At 37.4% G+C, this 23,111-nt stretch overlaps 4 protein-coding genes across 6 annotated transcripts; 3 read left to right on the forward strand and 1 right to left on the reverse strand.

Annotated features, from left to right (window-relative positions):
* LOC109728193 (histone H4) lies at positions 1,416-2,058 on the reverse strand. Its single transcript, XM_020258548.1, has one exon. The coding sequence runs from the start codon at positions 2,047-2,049 to the stop codon at positions 1,738-1,740; it is 312 nt and encodes a 103-aa protein (XP_020114137.1). The 5' UTR covers positions 2,050-2,058; the 3' UTR covers positions 1,416-1,737.
* Positions 3,692-9,172, forward strand: LOC109727793 (protein NETWORKED 2A-like). 2 transcript variants are annotated; one of them, XM_020257972.1, is made up of 2 exons: positions 3,692-4,036; positions 6,546-9,172. In XM_020257972.1, exons 1-2 carry the CDS (start codon positions 3,943-3,945, stop codon positions 9,062-9,064), a joined length of 2,613 nt encoding a protein of 870 aa, XP_020113561.1. In that variant the 5' UTR covers positions 3,692-3,942; the 3' UTR covers positions 9,065-9,172. The 2 variants fall into 2 exon arrangements, with proteins under 2 accessions (XP_020113561.1, XP_020113560.1); XM_020257971.1 differs by lacking the exon at positions 3,692-4,036 and adding an exon at positions 5,770-6,107.
* LOC109728206 (glycine-rich protein A3-like) lies at positions 9,973-11,958 on the forward strand. Of its 2 annotated transcripts, none has more exons than XM_020258567.1 (3): positions 9,973-10,154; positions 10,801-11,159; positions 11,433-11,958. In XM_020258567.1, the coding sequence occupies exons 2-3, from the start codon at positions 10,814-10,816 to the stop codon at positions 11,699-11,701; spliced, it is 615 nt and encodes a 204-aa protein (XP_020114156.1). In that variant the 5' UTR covers positions 9,973-10,154; positions 10,801-10,813; the 3' UTR covers positions 11,702-11,958. The 2 variants fall into 2 exon arrangements, with proteins under 2 accessions (XP_020114156.1, XP_020114157.1); XM_020258568.1 differs by lacking the exon at positions 9,973-10,154 and adding an exon at positions 10,273-10,701.
* On the forward strand, positions 13,126-17,901 carry LOC109728332 (transcription factor GHD7-like). Its single transcript, XM_020258719.1, has 6 exons — positions 13,126-13,249; positions 13,392-13,420; positions 13,500-13,616; positions 16,672-16,962; positions 17,068-17,223; positions 17,395-17,901. The coding sequence occupies exons 1-6, from the start codon at positions 13,126-13,128 to the stop codon at positions 17,668-17,670; spliced, it is 993 nt and encodes a 330-aa protein (XP_020114308.1). The 3' UTR covers positions 17,671-17,901.

Genomic DNA, 23,111 nt, shown 5'->3' on the forward strand with positions numbered 1-23,111 from the left:
CCATGTTTGTTTTTATCAAAAATTATTAAATCACATATCTTTGTAATTATTTCACCGAAGCAAATTTCCCATCATTAATATATTATAATGTTTATTTTCATTCTTTTTTTTTCGGGTAATTGACTTCACATTTAAATGAGCTAAAATAATTACAATACTTCATAAACTGTTGAGTTTCAATCAAAAATAAATTTACATAAATCAAACAACAAAAATAGACATTTACGACTAAAAATTATTTCATCCTTTTCTATTTTCGATAAAAAAAAAAAGGCATCTTTAATCTTTTTTTGAATTCCTTTTTGAATGGTAAAAACAAGATTCCAATGTAGACACCAGTTGCCTCAAATTATAATCTAATAATTTATCCTCTAAATGAATGAAACAATAGCATGTTATTTTTTCTCAAAAAAAAAAAAAGAAAAAAAAAAGAAAAAAAAAGAGAGAGACTTTTCTAATGGTTCTTCTAACTATTATACAAAATTACAATAACTTATATACAATCTTAATAATCTAAAAAATTCTAATAATCCGCATTTTAAAAGAATTCTATGACCAACCATAACAAATAGCACATAATTCTCTGCTTTTCCCCTTATGTGACTCTTAAGTTGAAACAAAATAACATTAATTTATCAATTTTGATAAAACTGGTTAACAAATTATAAATTTTTAAAACCTTACAATGAAAAAGAGCCCTGCTACAGGGACCACAAAATCTCCCCAACAATACGAGATACATTGAGTTTTTGTGCAAAGAGAGTGTGTGTTCTAAATCTAACCATTTTTTTACCCCTAAAAGAAAAAAAAAAAATGAATTTGCCCACTGAAAAAATTCAGCAACAAATCTATTGTGATAACATAACAATTTTTTCTCATGTTTTTTTTTTGTTTCAATAATCATAAAATTGTATTTTATTCATGAATTATCTACCAAATTCCCTCGAGTTAATATTATAATAATCTGTAGATTACTTTGCTTAAAAGGCTCAAACCATTAAATGAGGAAATAATTGAGGTTTGTGGCATTGAGTTGTCAATGATACCTCAACATCAAAGAGGTGAGGATTAGCGTGGAATTATAAAAATTACGAATACAATTATCAATTAAAGAACAGTACACTTGACACCTATGATTCAAATTTGAAATTAAACAACCCAAATTATCATGGGAACGTGTAGACAAAAAGAATAAAATTAGAAGCTTCTGCGATGATACACGGAGGCAGATGAGGGTTAATGTTGCAAATTAAATAATAGATATTATAAATAATCATTGTTAGTAATTAAACCCTTCGAAATTCCTATCATTTTTTTTAAAAAAAAATGACGATTTAATTGGATCGTTTGACCAAGATCCAAAATGGGCTTATTCGCTCGTTAGCTCATGTACACGAAAAAGGTCCAATTGGGCCTTGCAGAAACTGGGCCGGGCTCTACTTAACTTTTAATACAAATGAGTGGATAACAAACTAAGTTTCACACATAACTTGTTAAACATTTGAAATTACTACTAACACTACATAAGATTTTAATAATTAGTTCATGATTATTAATAATACACAATAGATCATACCAAACATAGGGCAATGCATTCATTACCTGAGAGAGAGAGAGAGAGAGAGAGAGCCCGGCCCTAACCCTAACCCTAATCGTCGTCGAGCTCGTTACCTTCTTGACCGCAAGACTTTTGGGATGGGCGGCGCCCGCGAAGAGAGAGAGAGAGAGAGGCATTGGCTAGCCGCCGAAGCCGTAGAGGGTGCGGCCCTGGCGCTTGAGGGCGTAGACGACGTCCATGGCGGTGACGGTCTTGCGGCGGGCGTGCTCGGTGTAGGTGACGGCGTCGCGGATGACGTTCTCCAGGAAGATCTTCAGCACGCCGCGCGTCTCCTCGTAGATCAGCCCGCTGATCCGCTTCACGCCGCCGCGCCGCGCCAGGCGCCGGATCGCCGGCTTCGTGATCCCCTGGATGTTGTCGCGGAGCACCTTCCGGTGCCGCTTCGCCCCGCCCTTCCCCAACCCCTTCCCCCCCTTCCCCCGCCCCGACATCCTCTCCTCCTCCTCCTCCTCCTCCTTCTCCGGCGAGCTAGGGTTAGGGTTAGGGTTTTGGATCGCGGGGGCGTTGGGGATAGGGATTGGTGGGATTGGGAGATTTGAATTTGAGGAGTGTGCTCGCCTTATATATAAGTGGGTGGGGAATGGGGGGGAGTGATATAAGTGGGTGGGGAATGGGGGGGAGTGAGCCTGTGTGGGGAGATGGTGTATGGGCCGTTGGATTTTGGATGGATGGATGGGGAATGGAAGGTTGTGATGGACGTGCCGCGGATTCGTGACGTGGCAGAGAATTTGATGAAACGGAGGATTCCTTGTGGTGCGTTGGGAAATTTGAACATCGGCGGGAAAATCGGGCGCAAGTTATTGCAGAGTGCACAGCTTATTTTATATTTTAGTCCCTCGAATTCTTGCATATTTTGCCTGTGAGCCTTCTTTAAAAAAAAAAACTTTTTATATATTCTACAAGGTTACTATTATGAATTGTCATAATAATTCAAATTTGAAATTCTTCACCTTTTCTTTATAAAAATAATAAACTTTTGAATGCTATAACTATCTCTTACAAAAATTTGGAAAAACTTCAAATATCACCCCGTGATTTCACATTTTCTCATTTTAATACCCTATGGTTTAAAGTGTATCAATTTAATTAGTACCTTGTGGATTGTGGTTTCATTTTTATTTTATTTTTTATAGATTTCATTAATTTTTTTTGTTAAATAAGTGACAAAGTTAAAACTAAAGCTACCGTTTGGTTCGGGGTTAAGAAAAAGCTATTCCAGGGATAGAGTTAAGTTCAGGGTTAAGGTGGGGTTAGAGTAATTTTGTGTTTGGTTGAGAATTGGGTTTAGTACAGATATAGATAAAATAGTGTTTGGTTGGAGTAGGTGGGATAAGAAGGATAATGGGTAAAATAGTGTTTTGTTTGGTTGGAGTAGTAGGATAAGGTAGGGTAGGGTAGGGTAGGGTGGGGTTAGCTAACCCCACCTCCCAAATTGGGTGTTTGGGAATAACTTCCGGGTTAAGGGGATACTCCACCCCTTAACCCCGAACCAAACCGGTGCAAAGGGTATTAAACTGAATATTCGATAAACTTAGGTAGGATATCTGAAATTTTTTGTGTATAATTTAATAAAGTATTAACGAAAAATAAAACCATAGGACACTAACTTTACACTTTAAAATAAAACCATAGGACACTAACTTGATACACTTTAAATCACGAGGTATTAAAGTGAGAAAATACAAAACTATTGGAGTGGTATTTGAAGTTTATCCTAAAAATTTTGTTAAAAAAGACAAAATCTTTTAAGTTCTTATTACAATATGAAATTTATCTCAAATTTTGAAACCGCTGTGTCCTAATATAGATTTGTTAAGATTTTTTTTTTTCTTGTTTTTTGAGGAGGCTAAATGTAAACTGAATTGAATGGAATTTTATATAGAATGGAATGGAACTGTCTGATTTTGATCGGGTTTGGGTCGGTAGATTGGGTGGATGGGTTTGTACCCGTAGTCCAAAATCCACAACTAATTGGACACGTCGATCCTCATTCTACCCGCGCGGGCGAACCGACGCTGTAGCCGTTTCCCGTTTCCCGTTTCCCGTTTCCGCCCTTTTCCGCCTCGGTTGCTCCTCCGCATGTTTCCCCATCTCTTGCGGGGGTGAACCATCGTTCCCCTCAACAAAAAAACCAAAAAACCAAAAAAAAAACCCTATTTCCCACCACCCCAACAACCCCTTGGCCGTGCTCAATCTCCTCCTCCTCCTCCTCCTCTCGTGGATCCCATTGTAATGGGGATCATCGTCTCCATCCCGATCACGAAGCCCTAGAATTCGCAAGGAGCCGAGGGAGCGGGTGGTGAAGAGAGGGAGCGAGGGGCGAGATGTTGCAGAGAGCGGCGAGCAATGCGTATTCATGGTGGTGGGCGAGCCACATCAGGACCAAGCAATCCAAATGGCTCGACAACGACCTCCAAGGTCTCTCTCTCTCCTTTGATTCGCATTAATGATGATTCCTTGCTCGCATTCGAATTCTCATTCATTTCGCGTTAATCGGTTCGATCGAGCCAAGTAAATGCTCATGTTTCTAATTTTTCGTGTCAAAGAGCAAAAATTAAGGAGCAATTCCCTCTTTCTTTTCAAAAAAATTTGCTTTCAATTTCACTTGACGGAGGATTNGGTGGGGAATGGGGGGGAGTGAGCCTGTGTGGGGAGATGGTGTATGGGCCGTTGGATTTTGGATAGATGGATGGGGAATGGAAGGTTGTGATGGACGTGCCGCGGATTCGTGACGTGGCAGAGAATTTGATGAAACGGAGGATTCCTTGTGGTGCGTTGGGAAATTTGAACATCGGCGGGAAAATCGGGCGCAAGTTTTTATAAGAGATAGTTATTGCAGAGCGCACAGCTTATTTTATATTTTAGTCCCTCGAATCTTGTATATTTTGCCTGTGAGCCTTCTTTAAAAAAAAAAACTTTTTATATATTCTACAAGGTTACTATTATGAATTGTCATAATAATTCAAAATTGAAATTCTTCACCTTTTCTTTATAAAAATAATAAACTTTTGAATGCTTATGCTTCCGGCTATAACTATCTCTTATAAAAATTTGGAAAAACTTCAAATATCACCCCGTGGTTTCACATTTTCTCATTTTAATACCCTATGGTTTAAAGTGTATCAATTTAATTAGTACCTTGTGGATTGTGGTTTCATTTTTATTTTATTTTTTATAGATTTCATTAATTTTTTTTGTTAAATAAGTTACAAAGTTAAAACTAAAGCTACCGTTTGGTTCGGGATTAAGAAAAAACTAGTTATTCCAGGGATAGGGTTAAGTTCAGGGTTAAGGTGGGGTTAGAGTAATTTTGTGTTTGGTTGAGAATTGGGTTTAGTACAGATAGAGATAAAATAGTGTTTGGTTGGAGTAGGTGGGATAAGAAAGATAATGAGTAAAATAGTGTTTTGTTTCGTTGGAGTAGTAGGGTAGGGTAGGGTAGGGAAGGGTGGGGTTAACTAACCCCACCTCCCAAATTGGGTGTTTGGGAATAACTTCCGGGTTAAGGGGATACTCCAACCCTTAACCCCGAACCAAACCGGTGCAAAGGGTATTAAACTGAATATTCGATAAACTTAGGTGGGATATCTGAAATTTTTTGTGTATAATTTAATAAAGTATTAACGAAAAAGCTGACGAAAAAATAAAAATAAAACCATAGGATACTAACTTGATATACTTTAAAATAAAACCATAAGACACTAACTTGATACACTTTAAATCACAAGGTATTAAAGTGAGAAAATACAAAACTATAGGAGTGGTATTTGAAGTTTATCCTAAAAATTTTGTTAAAAAAGACAAAATCTTTTAAGTTCTTATTACAATATGAAATTTATCTCAAATTTTGAAACCGCTGTGTCCTAATATAGGTTTGTTAAGATTTTTTTTTTTTTCTTTTTTTTTGAGGAGGCTAAATGTAAACTGAATTGAATGGAATTTTATATAGAATGGAATGGAACTGTCTGATTTTGATCGGGTTTGGGTCGGTAGATTGGGTGGATGGGTTTGTACCCGTAGTCCAAAATCCTCAACTAATTGGACACGTCGATTCTCATTCTACCCGCGCGCGCGAACGGACGCTGTAGCCGTTTCCCGTTTCTCGTTTCCCGTGTCCGCCCTTTTCCGCCTCGGTTGCTCCTCCGCATGTTTCCCCATCTCTTGCGGGGGTGAACCATCGTTCCCCTCAACAAAAAAACCAAAAAACCAAAAAAAAAAACCCTATTTCCCACCACCCCAACAACCCCTTGGCCGTGCTCAATCTCCTCCTCCTCCTCCTCCTCCTCTCGTGGATCCCATTGTAATGGGGATCATCGTCTCCATCCCGATCACGAAGCCCTAGAATTCGCAAGGAGCCGAGGGAGCGGGTGGTGAAGAGAGGGAGCGAGGGGCGAGATGTTGCAGAGAGCGGCGAGCAATGCGTATTCATGGTGGTGGGCGAGCCACATCAGGACCAAGCAATCCAAATGGCTCGACAACGACCTCCAAGGTCTCTCTCTCTCCTTTGATTCGCATTAATGATGATTCCTTGTTCGCATTCGAATTCTCATTCATTTCGCGTTAATCGGTTCGATCGAGCCAACTAAATGCTCATGTTTCTAATTTTTCGTGTCAAAGAGCAAAAATTAAGGAGCAATTCCCTCTTTTTTTTCAAAAAAATTTGCTTTCAATTTCACTTGACGGAGGATTGCTTGGGGCCGGCGTGTTTCTTAGAAAAGTACTTCTTTTAATCATAGTTCCAATGATTTACTACTATGCTAAGGTTTTTGATCTGCGGAAGCTCCTTTCAAGGGTTTGCTCTATGTTGAATTAAAGCATGCGTTCAATGCGAACATATATCGGTTCAAATGTGATACTTGTTTGTGCTGAAAATCTAAAGCTTATTTACATATATATATTTTTATCTATAAATTTTTACTAATTACAGAGATGGAGGAGAGGGTGAATTCGATGATCAAGCTCATCGAAGAGGATGCCGACTCCTTCGCCAAGAAGGCCGAACTGTACTTCAGGAGGAGACCTGAGTTGATAAACTTTGTCGAAGAAGCCTACCGATCTTACAAAGCCTTGGCCGATCGGTACGACCGGATATCGGGCGAGCTGCACAAAGCCAACCACACGATCGCGACTGCATTTCCCGACCAAGTCCAGTACGCAATGGAAGACGAGGACGACGACAGCTCCCCGAAAGCCATAACCGCAATCGATCCTGCCAAAAATCGCAACGATAAGGAACCGCCGGTTGAGATCCCTCGATTGAATTTAAGAGGTAATAAGAGCAGAGAAATTAGCCCACCCCCGAGAAAGTTGCAACATAGGCGGATAAGCTCGCAGATCAGCAAAGAGAAGGTGCAAGAAGAGATCGGCAGGCTGCAAAAGGAGATTCTGGTGCTTCAGACCGAGAAGGAATTTGTAAAAAGCTCCTACGAAAGTGGCTTGGCAAAGTATTGGGAAATAGAAAATAAGATTACTAATATGCAGGAGGAAGTTTCTTGCTTGCAAGATACTTTTAATGCGAGCTCGGTGATTGAAGATGATGAGGCTCGAGCTCTAATGGCTGCGAGAGCCATCAAATCGTGCGAGGATACATTATTTAGCTTGCGGGAACAACACAAGAGGTCAGAACAAGAAGCGAGAATCGAATCACAAAGAATTGAAGAAGCTAAGCAGAAGCTAAAGGCTCTAACAGGTGAGGAGGAGGTCTCGGCCAAAGAAACATGGTCGAGCTCTATTGAGCCCAATGTAGAAAAAGCTGTTTATGGTTTGAAGGGGGATATGTTGGAATTAAGTTCCGTTTGCCAGAAAGTAAAAGAGCATTTTGAAATGAGTTCTGAGGCTTCAGTTGTTGAACTAGCCGAAAAGATAGACGAGCTTGTTGATAAAGTTATTAGTTTGGAACTAACCATTTCTTCTCAGAGTGCGCAGATAAAGAGATTAAGGTCAGAAACTGATGAGTTGCAGAAGCGTCTGAGGGGCTTGGAGGAAGAGAGAATGGCTTCTCGTGGTGATTCTAATGAGTTGGCTGACAGGTTGAAGCAGGCGGAGGAAGAGCTGCAGAGAATTCAGCAGCTTGAGAGGAGCTTCCGGACGGAGAAAGCTGCTGTTGAAACACAGCTGAATGAAGCACGCAGTGGGCTTAATCATCTCTCGAAGATATTGCAGCTCCCTAAGCAATTAAACCCAGAATTAGAAGAAAACATTATTGAAGAGGAGAATAAGGAGCGCGAGGAGGTTTCTAATGTTCAAAATCTTTCAAAGGTACTCCCAGAGGAATACACAGAAAAGGATAAATTGCAGGAGATGAATTCATTAGATGAAGAGCCAGAGGATGATACTCAAGAGAAGTGGCAACAGTTATTTTTGAATGGCTTGGAAGGAAAAGAGAAGATCTTATTAGCCGAGTACGCTTCTATTTCAAGAAACTACAAAGATACGAAAAAAAGACTTTCTGAGATCGAGAAGAAAAACCAAGAATACCACTCTGAGACAATGACGCAAGTTAAAGAATTAAAGAGTGCAAATGCTATGAAGGACGAAGAGATTCGAGCTCTAAGACAAATTCTAAGTTCCTTACAAGCCAATTTTAATGTGAATTTACCTCAGAACATAGGAAAGGCTGAAGAAGACAACGATGGGCCGCAAACAGAAGAAGACATCAAGCCGTGCCATGTAGAAGAACCTCAGCCCATTTCAACGATAGAAGAGAAATTTAGGGCCGATATCGACACGCTGTTAGAAGAAAACTTGGATTTTTGGTTGAGGTTCAGCACATCATACCACCAAATCCAGAAGTTCCAAAGGACATTCAAGGAGTTGCAAGCCGAGGTGGAGAAGCTGAGGGAAAAAGCGCAGGAGGAAAGTGTTTCTTCTTCATTGGCTTCCGGAGAAGCAGTTACAGGAAAAGGGGAATCAGCCCTGCTCCACAAGAAGCTTAGAGAACTAATCACCGAGCTCCAAGTGTGGTTAGAAAAGAATGTGCTTTTGAAAGGAGAGCTTCAATGCAGGTTCTCTTCTCTGTGTAGCATACAGGAAGAGATATCCAAAATGTCGAACGCGGAAGAATCTGAGAATATAGTGTTCACTCCGTATCAAGCCGCGAAATTTCAGGGCGAAGTGCTTAACATGCAGCAAGAGAACAACAAGGTTGCAAAGGAACTGGAAACCGGTTTGGATCATGTGAGGGGGCTTCAGGCGGAGGCCGGAAGGGCGCTGCTTAAGCTGCGCGATTGCTTCGCGCTTTCGGCTGGATCGAGAACTAGCAGCCATCATCACAGTCAACAACATCATCATCAACATAACCATTTTAGGACTTTATCGACGAAGACGAGGATACCGCTGAGGACTTTCCTCTTCGGGACGAAGCCAAAGAAGCCGTCGATATTTTCGTGCATGAATCCGGCGTTGCAGAAGCAGTACAGTGATTTGAGAGCTGGGTTTCCTAGATGAGCATGGTGTAGATCACGTTGTCATGCATATATATATATATATATATACATGTAGTTTAATCTTGATGTAAAAGATTCTCTCTTGCATTTTATATGCTAATAACTGTAACTATGGTGTACTGCACTTGGAATGTCAAACGGGCGGGAAACCCGTGGGCCGCCCGGTCCAGCACGGCCACGGGTCGGGCCGGGTGTCCCGTAGCCTGGACAGTACCGGCCCGAGAGCCCCGCCCCAGTCAAATTTTTGGTTGCTGGGAGAGTATTTTGATCCTGATGATTTTTTAAAAAATTTTAATTTATCTAAAAGAATAAACTTTTTATTTTATAAATATTTTTTTATAAATTTAATTTTTTGGTCAAATATTAGTTTAAAAAGAGCATTTTGATCATTTTTTAATTTTATAATCTTTTAAATAATTAATTTTGAAAAAAAAAAAGAGGACAGTACTGTAGCTCGGACCAGATTTGGGGCCGGGCCAAACAAACAGGGTCAACACCTGACCCGTTTCGGCCCGAGTGAATGTGGGCTAAAAGGAGAACATCATCTTAAAAGAGGAATTCAAATTTGAATCTCGGCCACTGCTGCAGAGGACATTAACAATTTACTCTAATCAATAATAATAATCACAAATCTAAACATAAACAATTTTGAATGTGGTATAAATTTTTAAAGTAAAAAAAATTAAAGTTTTAGAAACATTTTACTTCCAACATCAACCGGTTCATAAAACATACAATACTATTCGCTATTTGAGGTTTAGGAGAGCGGTCCATGGTGGACCAGGTCCATCTAATAAATCCGCGAATTTCTTAATCAACAAAGCAAGCCGCATGGTTAGCGAGAGGTGGACCCCTCAACTGCTCACGCGGCTTTCGTTTTATTTGTTACTATTTATTTCGAGTAACACGCAAAATGACAATAATAAGGAAAATAAAACCCTAATTCCGTGAATCGAATTCCCTTTTTAGCGATCACATCGCGTCGCCAAAACGCGTAATCCGAGTCCTTATACTTGGAAAAGCTCCTCGAGGGAGAGCGATTCGCCCCCTTTTTCGCGTACTCTCTCCGCTTCGTAGATCTCCGATTCTCGGTAAGCCCCTTCGCTTTCGCCCTTTTGACTCGTCTTAGTCGATCGATCCGCCATCAGTCGTTGAATCGATCGTCTTAATTTTTGCTGATTTTTTTGCTTTTTTTTTTTTTTTTGAATTTGAGTAAAATTTTAAGTTGGATCAGGTGGTGTTAGGGCTTTTTTATGTTAGCCTTTAATATATCGGAAATAGTTAGAGCGAAGGATATAGATATCGAAGAGTTGATCTAAGTTTGTAATTTTTCTAATTAGTTTGTATACTAAACTATGAATCTGCTTGATTTTATACTGCCTACTTAAATTTATAGTGCTTTTATGCTTAAACTTTTCATCATGATAAGCCTAGGAATGTTGATGAAAATTTTGGATTTACTAATTTTGTGTTGGGTTTAAGATAGAAAGGGTTATGTACGTTAGCGAAGGATTCATCAGTTATGGAGTATAATCATAGTTATATATTTCTAAATTTGAGTTAAATTTCACATCTTCCTGAAGTCTGGTTTTGAGGTAGTACTTTACGACGGTCGGATGAAATACAGAAAATTTACTGGTCCGTAAGCCGGAAAGAGAGTAGCTTGTGATTGTTTCAGGATTAGACTCTTTACCGAGTTCGTCAATTTTGTTCTTCTTCGTCTTTGTTGTTTCTCAGGTGGTGATAAGAAATGGGGGGTGGGAAGGAAAAGCACGACGGTTCAGACAGCAGTGACAGAGGATTCTTCTCGAACATAGCACACGGACTTTCTGGACATCCGCCTGGATACAATCCTGGATATCCGCCTCCACCCGGAGCATACCCACCTCAGAGCTACCCACCAGCACCTGCTCCATATCCTCCTTCGGGATATCCTCCTTCGGGATATCCTGCTCAAGGAGGGTATGCTCCACAAGGAGGGTATCCTCCACAAGGGTACCCTCCATATGGATATACACCGGCTGGATATCCTCCTTCTGGTGGTTACCCTCCAGCCGGTTATCCTGGCCCTAGTCCATCTGCTCCTCCACAACACGGTATTCTGTCACACCCCAATAATCCCATCTCGGATAGAAATGGTATATAAGAGACTTAGACACTAGTAATAATAACTGAGCTTAAGCATTTTGGGCCGATGTTTGGACCCAACAAGTTATTGTTGCTAGTGGGCTGGTCGTTACATATTCATATTATGTCTCTTGTGCGGTGTTATATTTTGTTGCATCCCTGTAACAAAGTATGCTGCGGCATGCATGTAGTGTTATACATTTGTATTCGAGCGGCGTAGATTTTAAAATCTTTGTTTTTAGGTCATGGACCAAGCACCGGTGCGCTGCTCGCTGGGGGTGCAGCGGCCGCCGCGGCTGCTTATGGGCTTCACCAGTTGTCTCATGGTCATCATCATCATCATCATCAAGGGCATGGCATGTACCACGGTTATGGCCATCATGGCATGTTCAAGCACCATGGCAAGTTTAAGCATGGGAAGTTTGGCAAGCATGGGATGTTCGGCGGGAAGCATGGGATGTTCGGTGGGAAGCATGGGATGTTTGGGGGCAAGTTCAAGAGGTGGAAGTGATGATAAAGTGTTTGAATGATTGCCTAATAAATTTCGATTGTTATAGAAACTATTGGCTCTATTTTGTGAGGTTTGGACTATATTGCAGTATGGAATATGGATATTGGACTCTTCTAAGTATCAGTTCTAGGGATAGTATTTGTGCATTGTACATAATTTATTTTCCGGTCTGGGTTTTATTTTTTATGAGAATTATGTTCTTTAGTATGCGTGCTTTGTACATAAATCTATTTTCTTCTTTGGATTTTTGTTTGTTATGAGATTATGTTCTTTCTGTGAGCTTTTATGTTTCCATTGAAAGCAACAATCTTTTCAACCCCGAAAGTGCTTCCTTTCGGTGCATCTCTATTATGAAGTTTTTTTGCTTTGATTTGAGCGCTCAAAATAAGGCAATTGATAAGTTGTTTTCCTATTCTTCTTGTTTAGCAAAAAGCAACTCATTAGATGTGATCTCGCTGTGCCTAACAAAGAAATGAACTGTAAAACAGTATTTGTATCAGCTTCATTGTGTAGAACACTATATAGATTGTAATCACTAATAGGACTCTTTGCTCATGCTTTAATGACTAAACTCTAGAGTAATGCTTTGGGTACCTCAGAATATACCCCAAATTGCAGCAGATGAGTCAACCTTTGTAACACGGCAATCACCTAGTCACATTACTTGCTACCTGGTCGTTAAATTATTTGACTATCTTGCCTGGTTGCAACTCAACTTTGTAGATTTTGCAGTTGTTGTAATTAGAGGTTTATTTGAAGGAATATCATTCTTCAGTTCCATCGATCACAACTGCAAATCGGCGAAGTTTGCTGAGCAGTGCTCAGAAAGCCAAACACAGTAAGTATAATTTGTTCTCCTTTTCCTTATATAAAGGTCTTCTCAGTATATGTGATCATGTTGAATAGTCGATTGATATATTCAATGTGAGTTTGTACATTTCTCCAGAAGTGCTTTTTATTAGAAAAGATGCTTTAGATCAGGGATACAAAGACTTTCCTGTTGGAAGTTTTCTGAGGTTGTCTAACAATATGGGGATTAAATCCTTTGACCTGTCACTCTGCCTGTGGTATTTAGCAGTTCTCGAGCCACTAGGGTCTTCTCAGCTCCTTGTCAATATTAACCTTATAGCGCTTCATTAACTTTTTGTTGCAGTTTATCATTGACATCACATGTCAACTTGCGAGTATGTGCCATTTGAATTTACGTTTTCATCTGTTGTAATAATTGTAGTTTGCTGTCTTGCTGTGATGGTTTGGAACCAAGAAAGAAAAGCTTATTCTCTTCTATAATTTGCTCTAATTTGATTACCTTATACTAAACCTCTGTTGTTTTCAGTTTAATTATTCAATTTTTGTACCTTCTCTGCATGCATCTTATTTATTTTTTTTCAACCTTTCCAGGAATACATATTCACAAAATCTTCATGACCATCTTGAACAATCTTCAAGTGGGCTCTCTCATTCAAGGGGTCAACTATACTCTTTGGAAGCAGATGGTGTTTTTCGGTGTCCACAGACTTTATCATGTTGCTATGCCCCCACTCCAAAGTAAGTGATCTCACAGTGTCAGGTTTACATCACTCCAGTGCGCATTTCTTCTGTGGGCTTGCAGGTGTTTTCGAAGCAAGCTGTAGAGAGATATGAGATAAGGAAAGCTTGATTGGCTCAGATTGCTTCTGGTATTCTTCAGAACGAATCGACAGCCGAAACAGCGTGCAGGTGAGTGATTCAGTGACTGAAGCAACAGAGTTAGCCACCAATGGATGCTTGAAACAATCTGGCATCTTTTCTTTTGCAGGTAGTCTTATTCAATGGGAAAATTATGCATGCCCCCACACATAATCTTTTTGGAGAATGTTCCTCTGAAGCCGATATGGGGCAGTATTGTGGACTTAGTGATGGGCTGGCAAACATGGTAAGGAATCATCAACTATTTCCGGCTTATTTGCACCACTTTTTTCTATAGATATTAAGGTCCTGTTAGGCCTTGCTAGAGTTTTTGCAAAAGCGCTATTTTTGGAAAGCTTATCGAAAAATTACTGACAAAGAGCAAACTGGAAGTTTTATCTCTCTGCTGTCCTTGAATGCATACCGAAAATTCCCACAAGATAGTTACGACAGAAGCAGAAGCTTTAAACTGGAAGTTCTGCTTTTGGGGCTAGAAAACTGAAAACTGATTTCACTTTCAGCAGTAGCGAATGCGCCTATCATTTAAGCAGTCGAAACTAAGCCACGCAAACGATTAGACATGTGGTTTCTTCATATCCAAGGTTTATTCGCTCTTACAAAGTGTGATTGAAGCTTATCATAGGTGAGGAAATGATTGGAATCGCGACACTTTCGTACCCAAATTGATTAGCTAATCTCTTTCACAATCTCATCCTTTGCTTCATGGGATTCTCTCTTTGTGCTTCATCAGGAGGTGGAAGTGGTAGGGCCTCTTTGTCTCTCTCTCATGTGTGGTCAAATGCAAGTTGAGCATTGATACCTATGTTGATGTGCTTATGGGGTCACATAATTTTTATATTAATATTTTAGGATACTGCTGGGACAGTAGAGAGATAACACCAACTTTCCAGTGTCTCTGACCGAATATAATCATCATTATTATATGGATTGAGAGCTTTGGGAATCCTCTCTCCTGCTGTGTGCTTATTCTCTGCAACCTTTTTCTCACCACTTTAGAATAAAAGCATCAAATAATTATCTATTGCATTATCTTTGCATTTTCCTGCTCAGTAATTGTAAATATAAATATTTTTGAACACTATTCTCTACCAGAGCATTACGGTTTCGTTATAATAATTTAACATGATGATATCAGAGCATTACGTTAAGCTTTTAGCATTATTAATTTTCTCTCATGTAATTGGTCTAGTAAAAAGTTTCGAATCCAGATATGAGGAGGGAGTGTTAAATGTAAAAAAGTATTTAAACATCGTTCTCTATCTGCATAAATTTGTAGAGAATAATGATTGCTCCGTAAAATTTAATAAGTAATGTTGTGTCTACCAATTAACTATGTCATAATTAATCGAGAGATACAATTCGAATTTGAATGGACAAGTGCAAATTTCATTATTTGGTTAATGTAAAAGCCTATTAGTTGCATAAGAACTCATTGACATTCTCTGTTATACGAGTAATTGGTTGACTTTTTCTCTCTAAACAGGCGAAAATAATGTTTTTGGCTAACCTTTTCTCTTCCTCTCCGTTGGGAGTCAATTGCTCGGTGTTAGAAAAACAAACGCTTGGATGCTTGACTAAATAGTATTGTGATGTCCAATCGAAGCTGATGATTTGGACATACTATTTACAAAATTATAAACCAAGTTATGTGTAGATTAAAGTCTCTCTCTCTCTCTCTCTCTACATTTAGCAAGGTTTTCACTATTTAGTGGTATTTGATATGATACAAAGGGGCCACCTCTGCCCAAATTGGCTCCATGCGAAATGAAATTTGTTGACGAAATTTAGTAAGAAAAATGCTACGTGTACAAGTTACGCCCCACTCATTCAATGGGTGGGGGGTGTTAACTACTAGTCACATCAAGTGATTAGTAAAAACACCCCACCTATTAAATAGGTGAAGTGTAGAATATACACCCCATATAGGATATATATATGTAGCATTACTTAATAAGTAAATCTCGAAGAATTCCATCTATAATACTGTATATTTTTCTAGTCAAATATGGAACTTGGCAAATCAAAGAGTTCCTTAAGTTGCCGCAACTACTAAATAAACTAAAAAAAGAATTTTTACTTGAGAATGTAAATCTTATGATAATTAGGAGTAATCTAATGTTCAAATCAAAGATCCCTCTCACCTATCAACAAATTCCCAAAAGATTGGTTCCTTCCTAAATGACTCTTTTCTCCGAGGCATCCCCTTTTGTTCGACAAAAAATCAAACTCTTTCTGAATCTTTTTTTCTTTTTTTTTTTTTTATAAGTGAGAAAAGGTGATAGTCGCCATGAAGAAAATTAATGTTTCTAAAGTATAATACGAATGTTATTTATGAATGAGATTACAGTAAAGCAAATTAAAGGTCACAAAAATGCACCCATCTTAAACCATCATTTGATTCTCAAGCAAGTGTGCATAAACAATTAACAATTCCTTGGTTTCTTCTTTGGAGAGGTAAAAAAAATAAAAGTGCATGAGAGCTAATAAAGCAGCAACTCTCTCTCTCTCTCTCTCTCTCTCTTCCTTTACCCTCTTACTTTGGAACCCAAGTTAATTATTTAAGTTTTTCTTAATTAGCTTTGAGAGATTGCTTCAGCAAATTATTTGATCACAATCATACTTGCATCAATTCTCAGGCATATATTCTTCTTCTTTTTTTTTCTTTTTTTTTTTTCTCTTTATACTTTTTAGTTACTTTTCATTTCTTTGTACCTTGTTTGTTTTTTGTTTTTTTTGTTTTGTTTTTTACCATTGATACCATAGGAAACTCCACTCAGTAAATCAAAATGGGCCTTACCACAAACTGGAATCCTTGGGCCTATTTTTGTGCATTTTCAATGGCCTACATGCTTGGTGGGCCCTACGCCATGGTGTATAGTTTTAAAAATCTGTTTGAATGTCGGAACATGTTGTCGATAGTTAAGTCGTGCGCGGTGTTGGAATTTATCATGTTTCAAAAGAAATGCGTGAAAAGATGTTTATATATCTATACAGAATCAATATATTACTATTTTAATAATAACCAAAACACAGCGTGGTTTGCCGATTTTTTTGGATAAATCTAATAATGCATTTCACTACAAGATGATTTACGAAATACTCTCTGTGCATAAATTTTTGATGCGCGAAGATGTGGTAGCACTGTTGGGATGAATCGATAGACCAGATGGACAAGGTCCAGGGAAAAAAGTTCTCCACGTGGCCCAATCCTAGCGTCATCTTCCACGTCACCCTCACGATCGCTCCAATATTTTTTCGGACAATTTTGCCCCCATTCCAAGCCCATAAATACCGATAACCCTCCTCCTCCTCCTCCTCCTCCTCATCATCATCATCATCATCCCTTCTCCTACTCCTCGTCTCTCCCCTCCTCTTACTCTCTCCACAGGAGCTACAGCACACGCTCCTTTTCACCACCGATCCATGCCCACTACATTTCCCACCCTTCCCCTCACCACCACCAAGCGGCGGCGCAGCCCTCCTCCCCTTCGTCCTCCTCCTCCACCTCCGGCGACTACCCCGACTTCAACTCCGGCCCCTTCCGGCGCGTCTTCAGCGCCGGCGACCTCCAGGTGCGCGTCCATCGATAAGAAATCCACCAAAGGCGCCTCCTTTTTCGCATCCCCTCTCAGAAAAATCCCTTTTTTTTTTTTTGTTCGTCGTTACCGTGGAAACAGGGGATGAACGGGTCGCCGGTCCCGAGCGAGAATTGTGGCCGGGACGGGGGATCGGTCGCCATGAAAGCGGCTCGTTACACCGCGGAGGAGCGGAAGGAGAGGATCGAGCGGTACCGAAGCAAACGCCACCAACGAAATTTCCACAAGAAAATCACCGTATGCGTGCTCCTCCCCCATCTTACACTCTCTTGGTTTAATTTTTTTGCTACAAATAATAATACGTGTCCATTTCTCAATTATTGTTATTCATTTATATTTGGAGATTTACAATGGAATTGAAGAGCTTATTTCGAAAACTTCTGATTTGTTTCTTTTCATTACGTGCAGTACGCATGCAGAAAGACGCTGGCCGACAGCAGGCCACGAGTGAGGGGTCGATTTGCGCGGAACGGAGATGCGGAGACGGCGGAGGCGGTCGGGAACGGCTACGAAAGCTTTAGTTACGACAACTACGCTCATCAGCGGCGTGAATGCAGCAACTTCGACAGCAGCGGCGGCGGCGGCGCAGGGTGGGGTCAAAATTCCGAGGAGGAGTGTTGTTTTCTCGATGAAGATCTTTGGGTTGACTTTGCTGATGTGTTCCCTGTCAACTTCCCCTGCTAAAGTAAAGATCACACATATAATCATAAAGTCCCGCTTGCTGTACTATCAGTAGCACAAAAGTCTTCGTACTATTAAGTTGTTCTTGATGATACGGCTTCCAAATCGAAGATCGACTCCGTCAAACTTGATCTACAATATTAAAAATACTGTTTTAAAAAGAATTATAATTTTTCGGCATTATTTACATATCAATCGAATAGTATAAAAATAAACGGCTGAAAATAAAAATTTTATAAAAGTTGATGATAAAATATTTGAATTTAAGATCTTGAGATATTGATCTTACTCTAAATAGTGAGAAGAATTGTTTATAAAAATTTCAACAGATTTGAATAAATTTTACACTCTTAAATTCATAAATATATCACATCGATTATTAAAATTGTCAATTTTGAAACATTTTAATCACTAGCCAAATAATGTTGAAAAATTACGAAATTTAGTTTTCAAATATTTTTAATAGTGTAGATCAAGTATAACGGAGCCGATCTTTGAAAACAACGTAATAACACGGAGACCTCTGTGCTACCGATAGTACAACAATCTATATATATATATATATAGAGAGAGAGAGAGAGAGAGAGAGAGAGAGAGCTTTGCACATGTGCTCAAATGCATACGTACATTTCTATACTGTCCTTATGTTAGTCGTCGGAGTAGAATATTATCTCTTGATTTATAGTCTTCTCTTTGATTTGAGCACCGAATGTTCGAATTAAAAAAAAAAAAGAAGAGAGAGAGAGAAGATTAGAAAGGGGTGATAGATCAGTACGTAGTGGTGCACGACTAATGTACGAATTCATAAGGTGCGATGGAGTAAACAATTTCTCAAGAAAAATTCTCTCTCTTTCCAAGTACTTTCATACTTATTTACTTTGATCTAAACTACTTGCTAAGAGCTAGTCTCTTATACTATTTACAGTATCGGAGCTTCGATACTATAATTTTATTTTTAATCTTAGAGTATTCAAATTAATGATCCACATCGTTAAATATGATTTAAGGTATATGAAGTTCTTAGGAATAAAATTTTAATTTTTTTCTACATTATTTACTTAGTAAATAAATTATGTCAAAATAGACGGTGAAAATTGAATAATCTTTAAAATTTGAACATAGGATTTTTAAATTCAAAATCAAGAATGTTAACCTTAATTTAGATAGTTTAAAATATTTTCTATCAAAATTTGAAGAAATTCAGATTCTTCTACACCGTTAAACTCCAAACTCGCTATAGTAGCCATTGAAAATTGACAATTTTAAAATAGTTTGATCATAAAATAAATATATCGAAAAAATATAAAATTTATTTCTAAAAAATTTTAAATACCTTAATTAGATCAGTTTTAACAGTGTGGATTGTTGATTTGAACACCCTAATATCGAAAAAGGGACTATAGTACTGGAGCCCCGGCAATATAGATAGTATAGGAGACTAGCTTTATATATATATATATATATATATATATATATATATATATATATATTTGAGCTGGAATACTATCGGTAGCAAACGGGCTCCGTTGCCACCCATTTATTTTCGATGATGGAATCTCCAAATCGATGACACACCTGAAATGATCATACAGTGACGTATTACAATCAAATTTGGAGGCCTATATCAATGTAAATAGATTAAACCTTAACGTGACGACTCTCCAATTGAGCTGCCATCATCGTAACAAATGGTGACAGTAAGCTCACTTACTATCTATAGTATTTCCACTCAGCATTATATATATTAATATATAGAGATGAAGAGAAGAGAGAGAAGAGAGAGAGAAATCGCATACATACTCTATGAATATATGAGCCTTGTAACTCATAATTGTTTTCCGATATTGGGTTATCGAATCATCCCCAGTAAATCATATCCAGGTAATTGAAAACTTTTAGAAAATAAAATTTCTAATTTTGAAAATCATTATAAAGTCCATCAGCAGTATAAAATGAATGGTTTTAAAATCAACACGACATCCTAAGATGGTGATCGGATTCTTCAAATTAAGATCATAGTTTGATCTGATCCTTTATTTACATAGTGAATAGAATTTTCCTATCAAAAAAATCAACTTATTACGATTATTTTACCGTAAAACTAAGCAAAATATTTCAATACCGCTCAATCCTTAAAAATCTGACATGTGAGCTTTTGAAGCCATAAGTAAATATAAGTCGAAAATACTAAAATTTGATTTCTAAATTTTAAAATGCTCTAATAATTTTAAAGATGGAAATCGATTCGGAAGCTCTCATCACATCGAAAAAACCAACTTATGATACGAAGTGATCGTAACCATAAGAGTAAAGTAGTCAACCTATATATATATATATATATATATATATATATAATATATTCAAAGTAATATAAAACACCGATAGAAGAGAGAGAAGAGAAAGTAGGGTTACTATACTCTTATGATGTAGAACCCGCTTACCACTTATAAAGTGTTTGATGTGGATTTCAATCGACGATCCACAACCGTTAAACATATCTAGTAAGTATTTGAACACTCTAGAAATAAATTCATAATTTCGAAATTATTAAAAGTCATCAAACAGTATAAAATGAAGTTAAAAATCGAAATGACATCCGCTAAAATGATGGATCGTTCATCTTTTTAAATTAAACAGAGTTAATGACTTATAGATAAGTGATAATTAATTCTATCAAACTTCAGATCATAATTTTCAGATTCTTTTTCACAACCGTTTAAACTTAGCAAAATATCTCATACCGGGTCGCGTTAAACAGTTCAATTTTTGACCGTTGATCGGTAGTAAAGATCTAATATCAAAAAACTAAAATTTATTTGCTAGAATTTTAAATGCCTAGAACATATTAACGTAGATCAATCCGATTCGAGCTCTAATCCGAAAACCAAATTATGATTACGAGGCAATCGTACTTCATAAGAAAGTATAGTACCGAAATATATAATTATAATACAGTTCGGCATGGTGCTTGAAAAAAAGACAAACACTTGTAACTGTAAGTTTTTAAGATCCGTTAGATTTACCGTATTTAAATCATTTCAAACAGTTTAGAATTATACTATTTCCAAGCCAACTACACCCAACTCAACCTAGGACCGAAATCAAATCCTAACACCGCACATTCCTCGCTTAATCCAAAGGCCGAAAACTTACAATACCAATGAATGATACTTTTAAAATAATATGAGCTCATTATATATAAAAAAATATATATATATATAAATAATATATATAAATATATTTGAGCTAGATACTTCACAAGACCACTCCATGTGCTATTATTTTTTAAAGGCTACTTGATCTACCCTGATATTAATAGTCCTGATCAAAAACACTATCCACCCACCACACACCCTACCACCACCTACCACTAATCCATCTCAAGATCTACCAAATTTCTCCATCCAAGGTTAAAAACACACAAAACAACCATATGAAGTGATACTGTAAAAATATATAGCTATAACTCTATATAACTATACTAATATATATATATATATATATATATATATATGAAACACTCCTTAGTGGGGAGAGAGGAAGTGTAATACTTAGGAGTTGTTTATGGTTTGAAAAGTAGTTAAGTAGTGATTTGGTCAGAGTTTAGTCGCATATATATGCTTCGGACCTGCTTCCAAAAGTGCTTAGTTGTCTCAATCCTCAGTGGCCATTACTCTTTTTTTTTTAAATTTCCCACATTGGAGTTACTTTATTGGTTATTAGTCTTATTATTGCCTTTTATATATAGTGCAAGCAAAATTGGTTTCTAACTCTCTAATCTCGTATTTACTTATAATTACGAGGTGATACGAGGAAGCTTCTTTGTTTTAAGCGTAGCAATATATAACAAGTGAGGGGGACTAAAAATAGAAAAACTTTAAACGTAACATACGTTTATATATTTCTTAGTAATAGTGAGGTTAATATTTTACTAGTGAGTGGAGAGTAAGCTTAACACACTCGTTGACTAGTTTTATAAACATGTGGGTGTGAGTAGAATACTTTACCAAAAACTTCCACTTAAGCTATTATTATTTGGTTAAAGTAGCCTTTTTCCAACTCATGCTCCTTGTAAAATCGGATTGAACCGGCCGGTTCGATTGGACCTGTTGGATTGTGTATCAATCTCTAATATGGTTTATTAATTAGAAATAGCTCAAAACCAGCTGTAAACCAGTGTTAAATATATATTAGGTTTTATAAATTTCCCCTTTTGTTTGCCATCATTTTAGTTTATACCGTTGGATCTTCAAATTATCAACTACGTACGATATTAATTGCTTGATAATGTAAACATATGTATAGACTTAGTAAGAGATTATTAGTAGAAAAAGAGAGGAAAATGTGGAGTATGTAATTATATAAAAAAATTTATTCAATTATCAACCCATTTTAGTGTGGATTGAAAATAAATGATAGGAGTGCTGGACCTTAATTATACATGTTTAACCAAAATAATAGCCCAAAATAATATATATAGTCCAGCTACTATACTATCAATAGCACAAAGCACTTTATATTATCAAATTTTTTTTCCATCATTTAGATCTATCTCTTTGACCATTTTTACTTGTTAAATCATACTATTCATTCACTCAATTCTAGGTGATCATTATCATCTTAACCACACATTCCTTCATTTAAAGGCCAAAAATCTAATAGCATCAATAGCTTGGTGCTATTAGCAATATAGTAGCCTAGTTCTCTCTCTCTCTCTCTCTCTCTCTCTCTCTCTCTCTCTCTCTCTATATATATATATATATATATATATATATAGTCCAAATGTTATGCTATCAATAGCACCGAGCACTTAGTGCGACTATGTTTTCCGTCATTAGATCTATTCCGTTGACCATTTCTACTCATTAGATCATGCTGTTCAACTAGCCATTCACCCAACTTTACGGGACCACTATTTTAACTGCACATCTCTTCATCTAATAGTTGAAAATCTAATAGCACCAATAATTTGATACTGTCAATAGTATTTTATATATATATATATATGATTAATCAAATATAAGATAATAATATATACTTATATAATATATATATACTATATATATATATATATATAAATATATAGTAATGTTGAGTGGGTGTTGGGGTTAATAGTAGCATGTTAACTGTGAAAACTGGTCAAAAGTGGTAAATTTTAACACAGATAAAATTGATTATACCGAAGTGCTTGTTTATATATCGTAGCCGTTGTAAGCCCGAACTCTCTCTCTCTCTCTCGGACTCCTCGCGCCTCTCTCGTCTGCTCCTGCTATATAATAATATTTATTAAATATGAGCATAATTGGAGAAATAAGCTTATATATTTTCTCGACTATAACCTGCAAAAGATTTGAATATCGAAGTGTACGCTTCTAACATATTTTATAATATGATAATATATGATATATATATATATATATATATATAGAAGACCAAAGCTCCTC

Source organism: Ananas comosus, linkage group 23, assembly GCF_001540865.1.
Source record: "Ananas comosus cultivar F153 linkage group 23, ASM154086v1, whole genome shotgun sequence".
Taxonomy (NCBI): domain Eukaryota; kingdom Viridiplantae; phylum Streptophyta; class Magnoliopsida; order Poales; family Bromeliaceae; genus Ananas; species Ananas comosus.

Excerpts from the sequence above, each read along its gene's own strand:
- LOC109728193 (XM_020258548.1), bottom strand. The coding sequence starts at position 2,049 with ATGTCGGGGCGGGGGAAGGGGGGGAAGGGGTTGGGGAAGGGCGGGGCG.
- LOC109728332 (XM_020258719.1), top strand. The coding sequence starts at position 13,126 with ATGACCATCTTGAACAATCTTCAAGTGGGCTCTCTCATTCAAGGGGTC. Across the intron at positions 13,421-13,499 it reads ACAGCCGAAACAGCGTGCAG|GTAGTCTTATTCAATGGGAA; the intron begins GTGAGTGATTCA and ends TTTCTTTTGCAG. Across the intron at positions 17,224-17,394 it reads ATTTCCACAAGAAAATCACC|TACGCATGCAGAAAGACGCT; the intron begins GTATGCGTGCTC and ends CATTACGTGCAG.
- LOC109727793 (XM_020257972.1), top strand. The coding sequence starts at position 3,943 with ATGTTGCAGAGAGCGGCGAGCAATGCGTATTCATGGTGGTGGGCGAGC. Across the intron at positions 4,037-6,545 it reads GCTCGACAACGACCTCCAAG|AGATGGAGGAGAGGGTGAAT; the intron begins GTCTCTCTCTCT and ends TACTAATTACAG.
- LOC109728206 (XM_020258567.1), top strand. The coding sequence starts at position 10,814 with ATGGGGGGTGGGAAGGAAAAGCACGACGGTTCAGACAGCAGTGACAGA. Across the intron at positions 11,160-11,432 it reads ATCTGCTCCTCCACAACACG|GTCATGGACCAAGCACCGGT; the intron begins GTATTCTGTCAC and ends CTTTGTTTTTAG.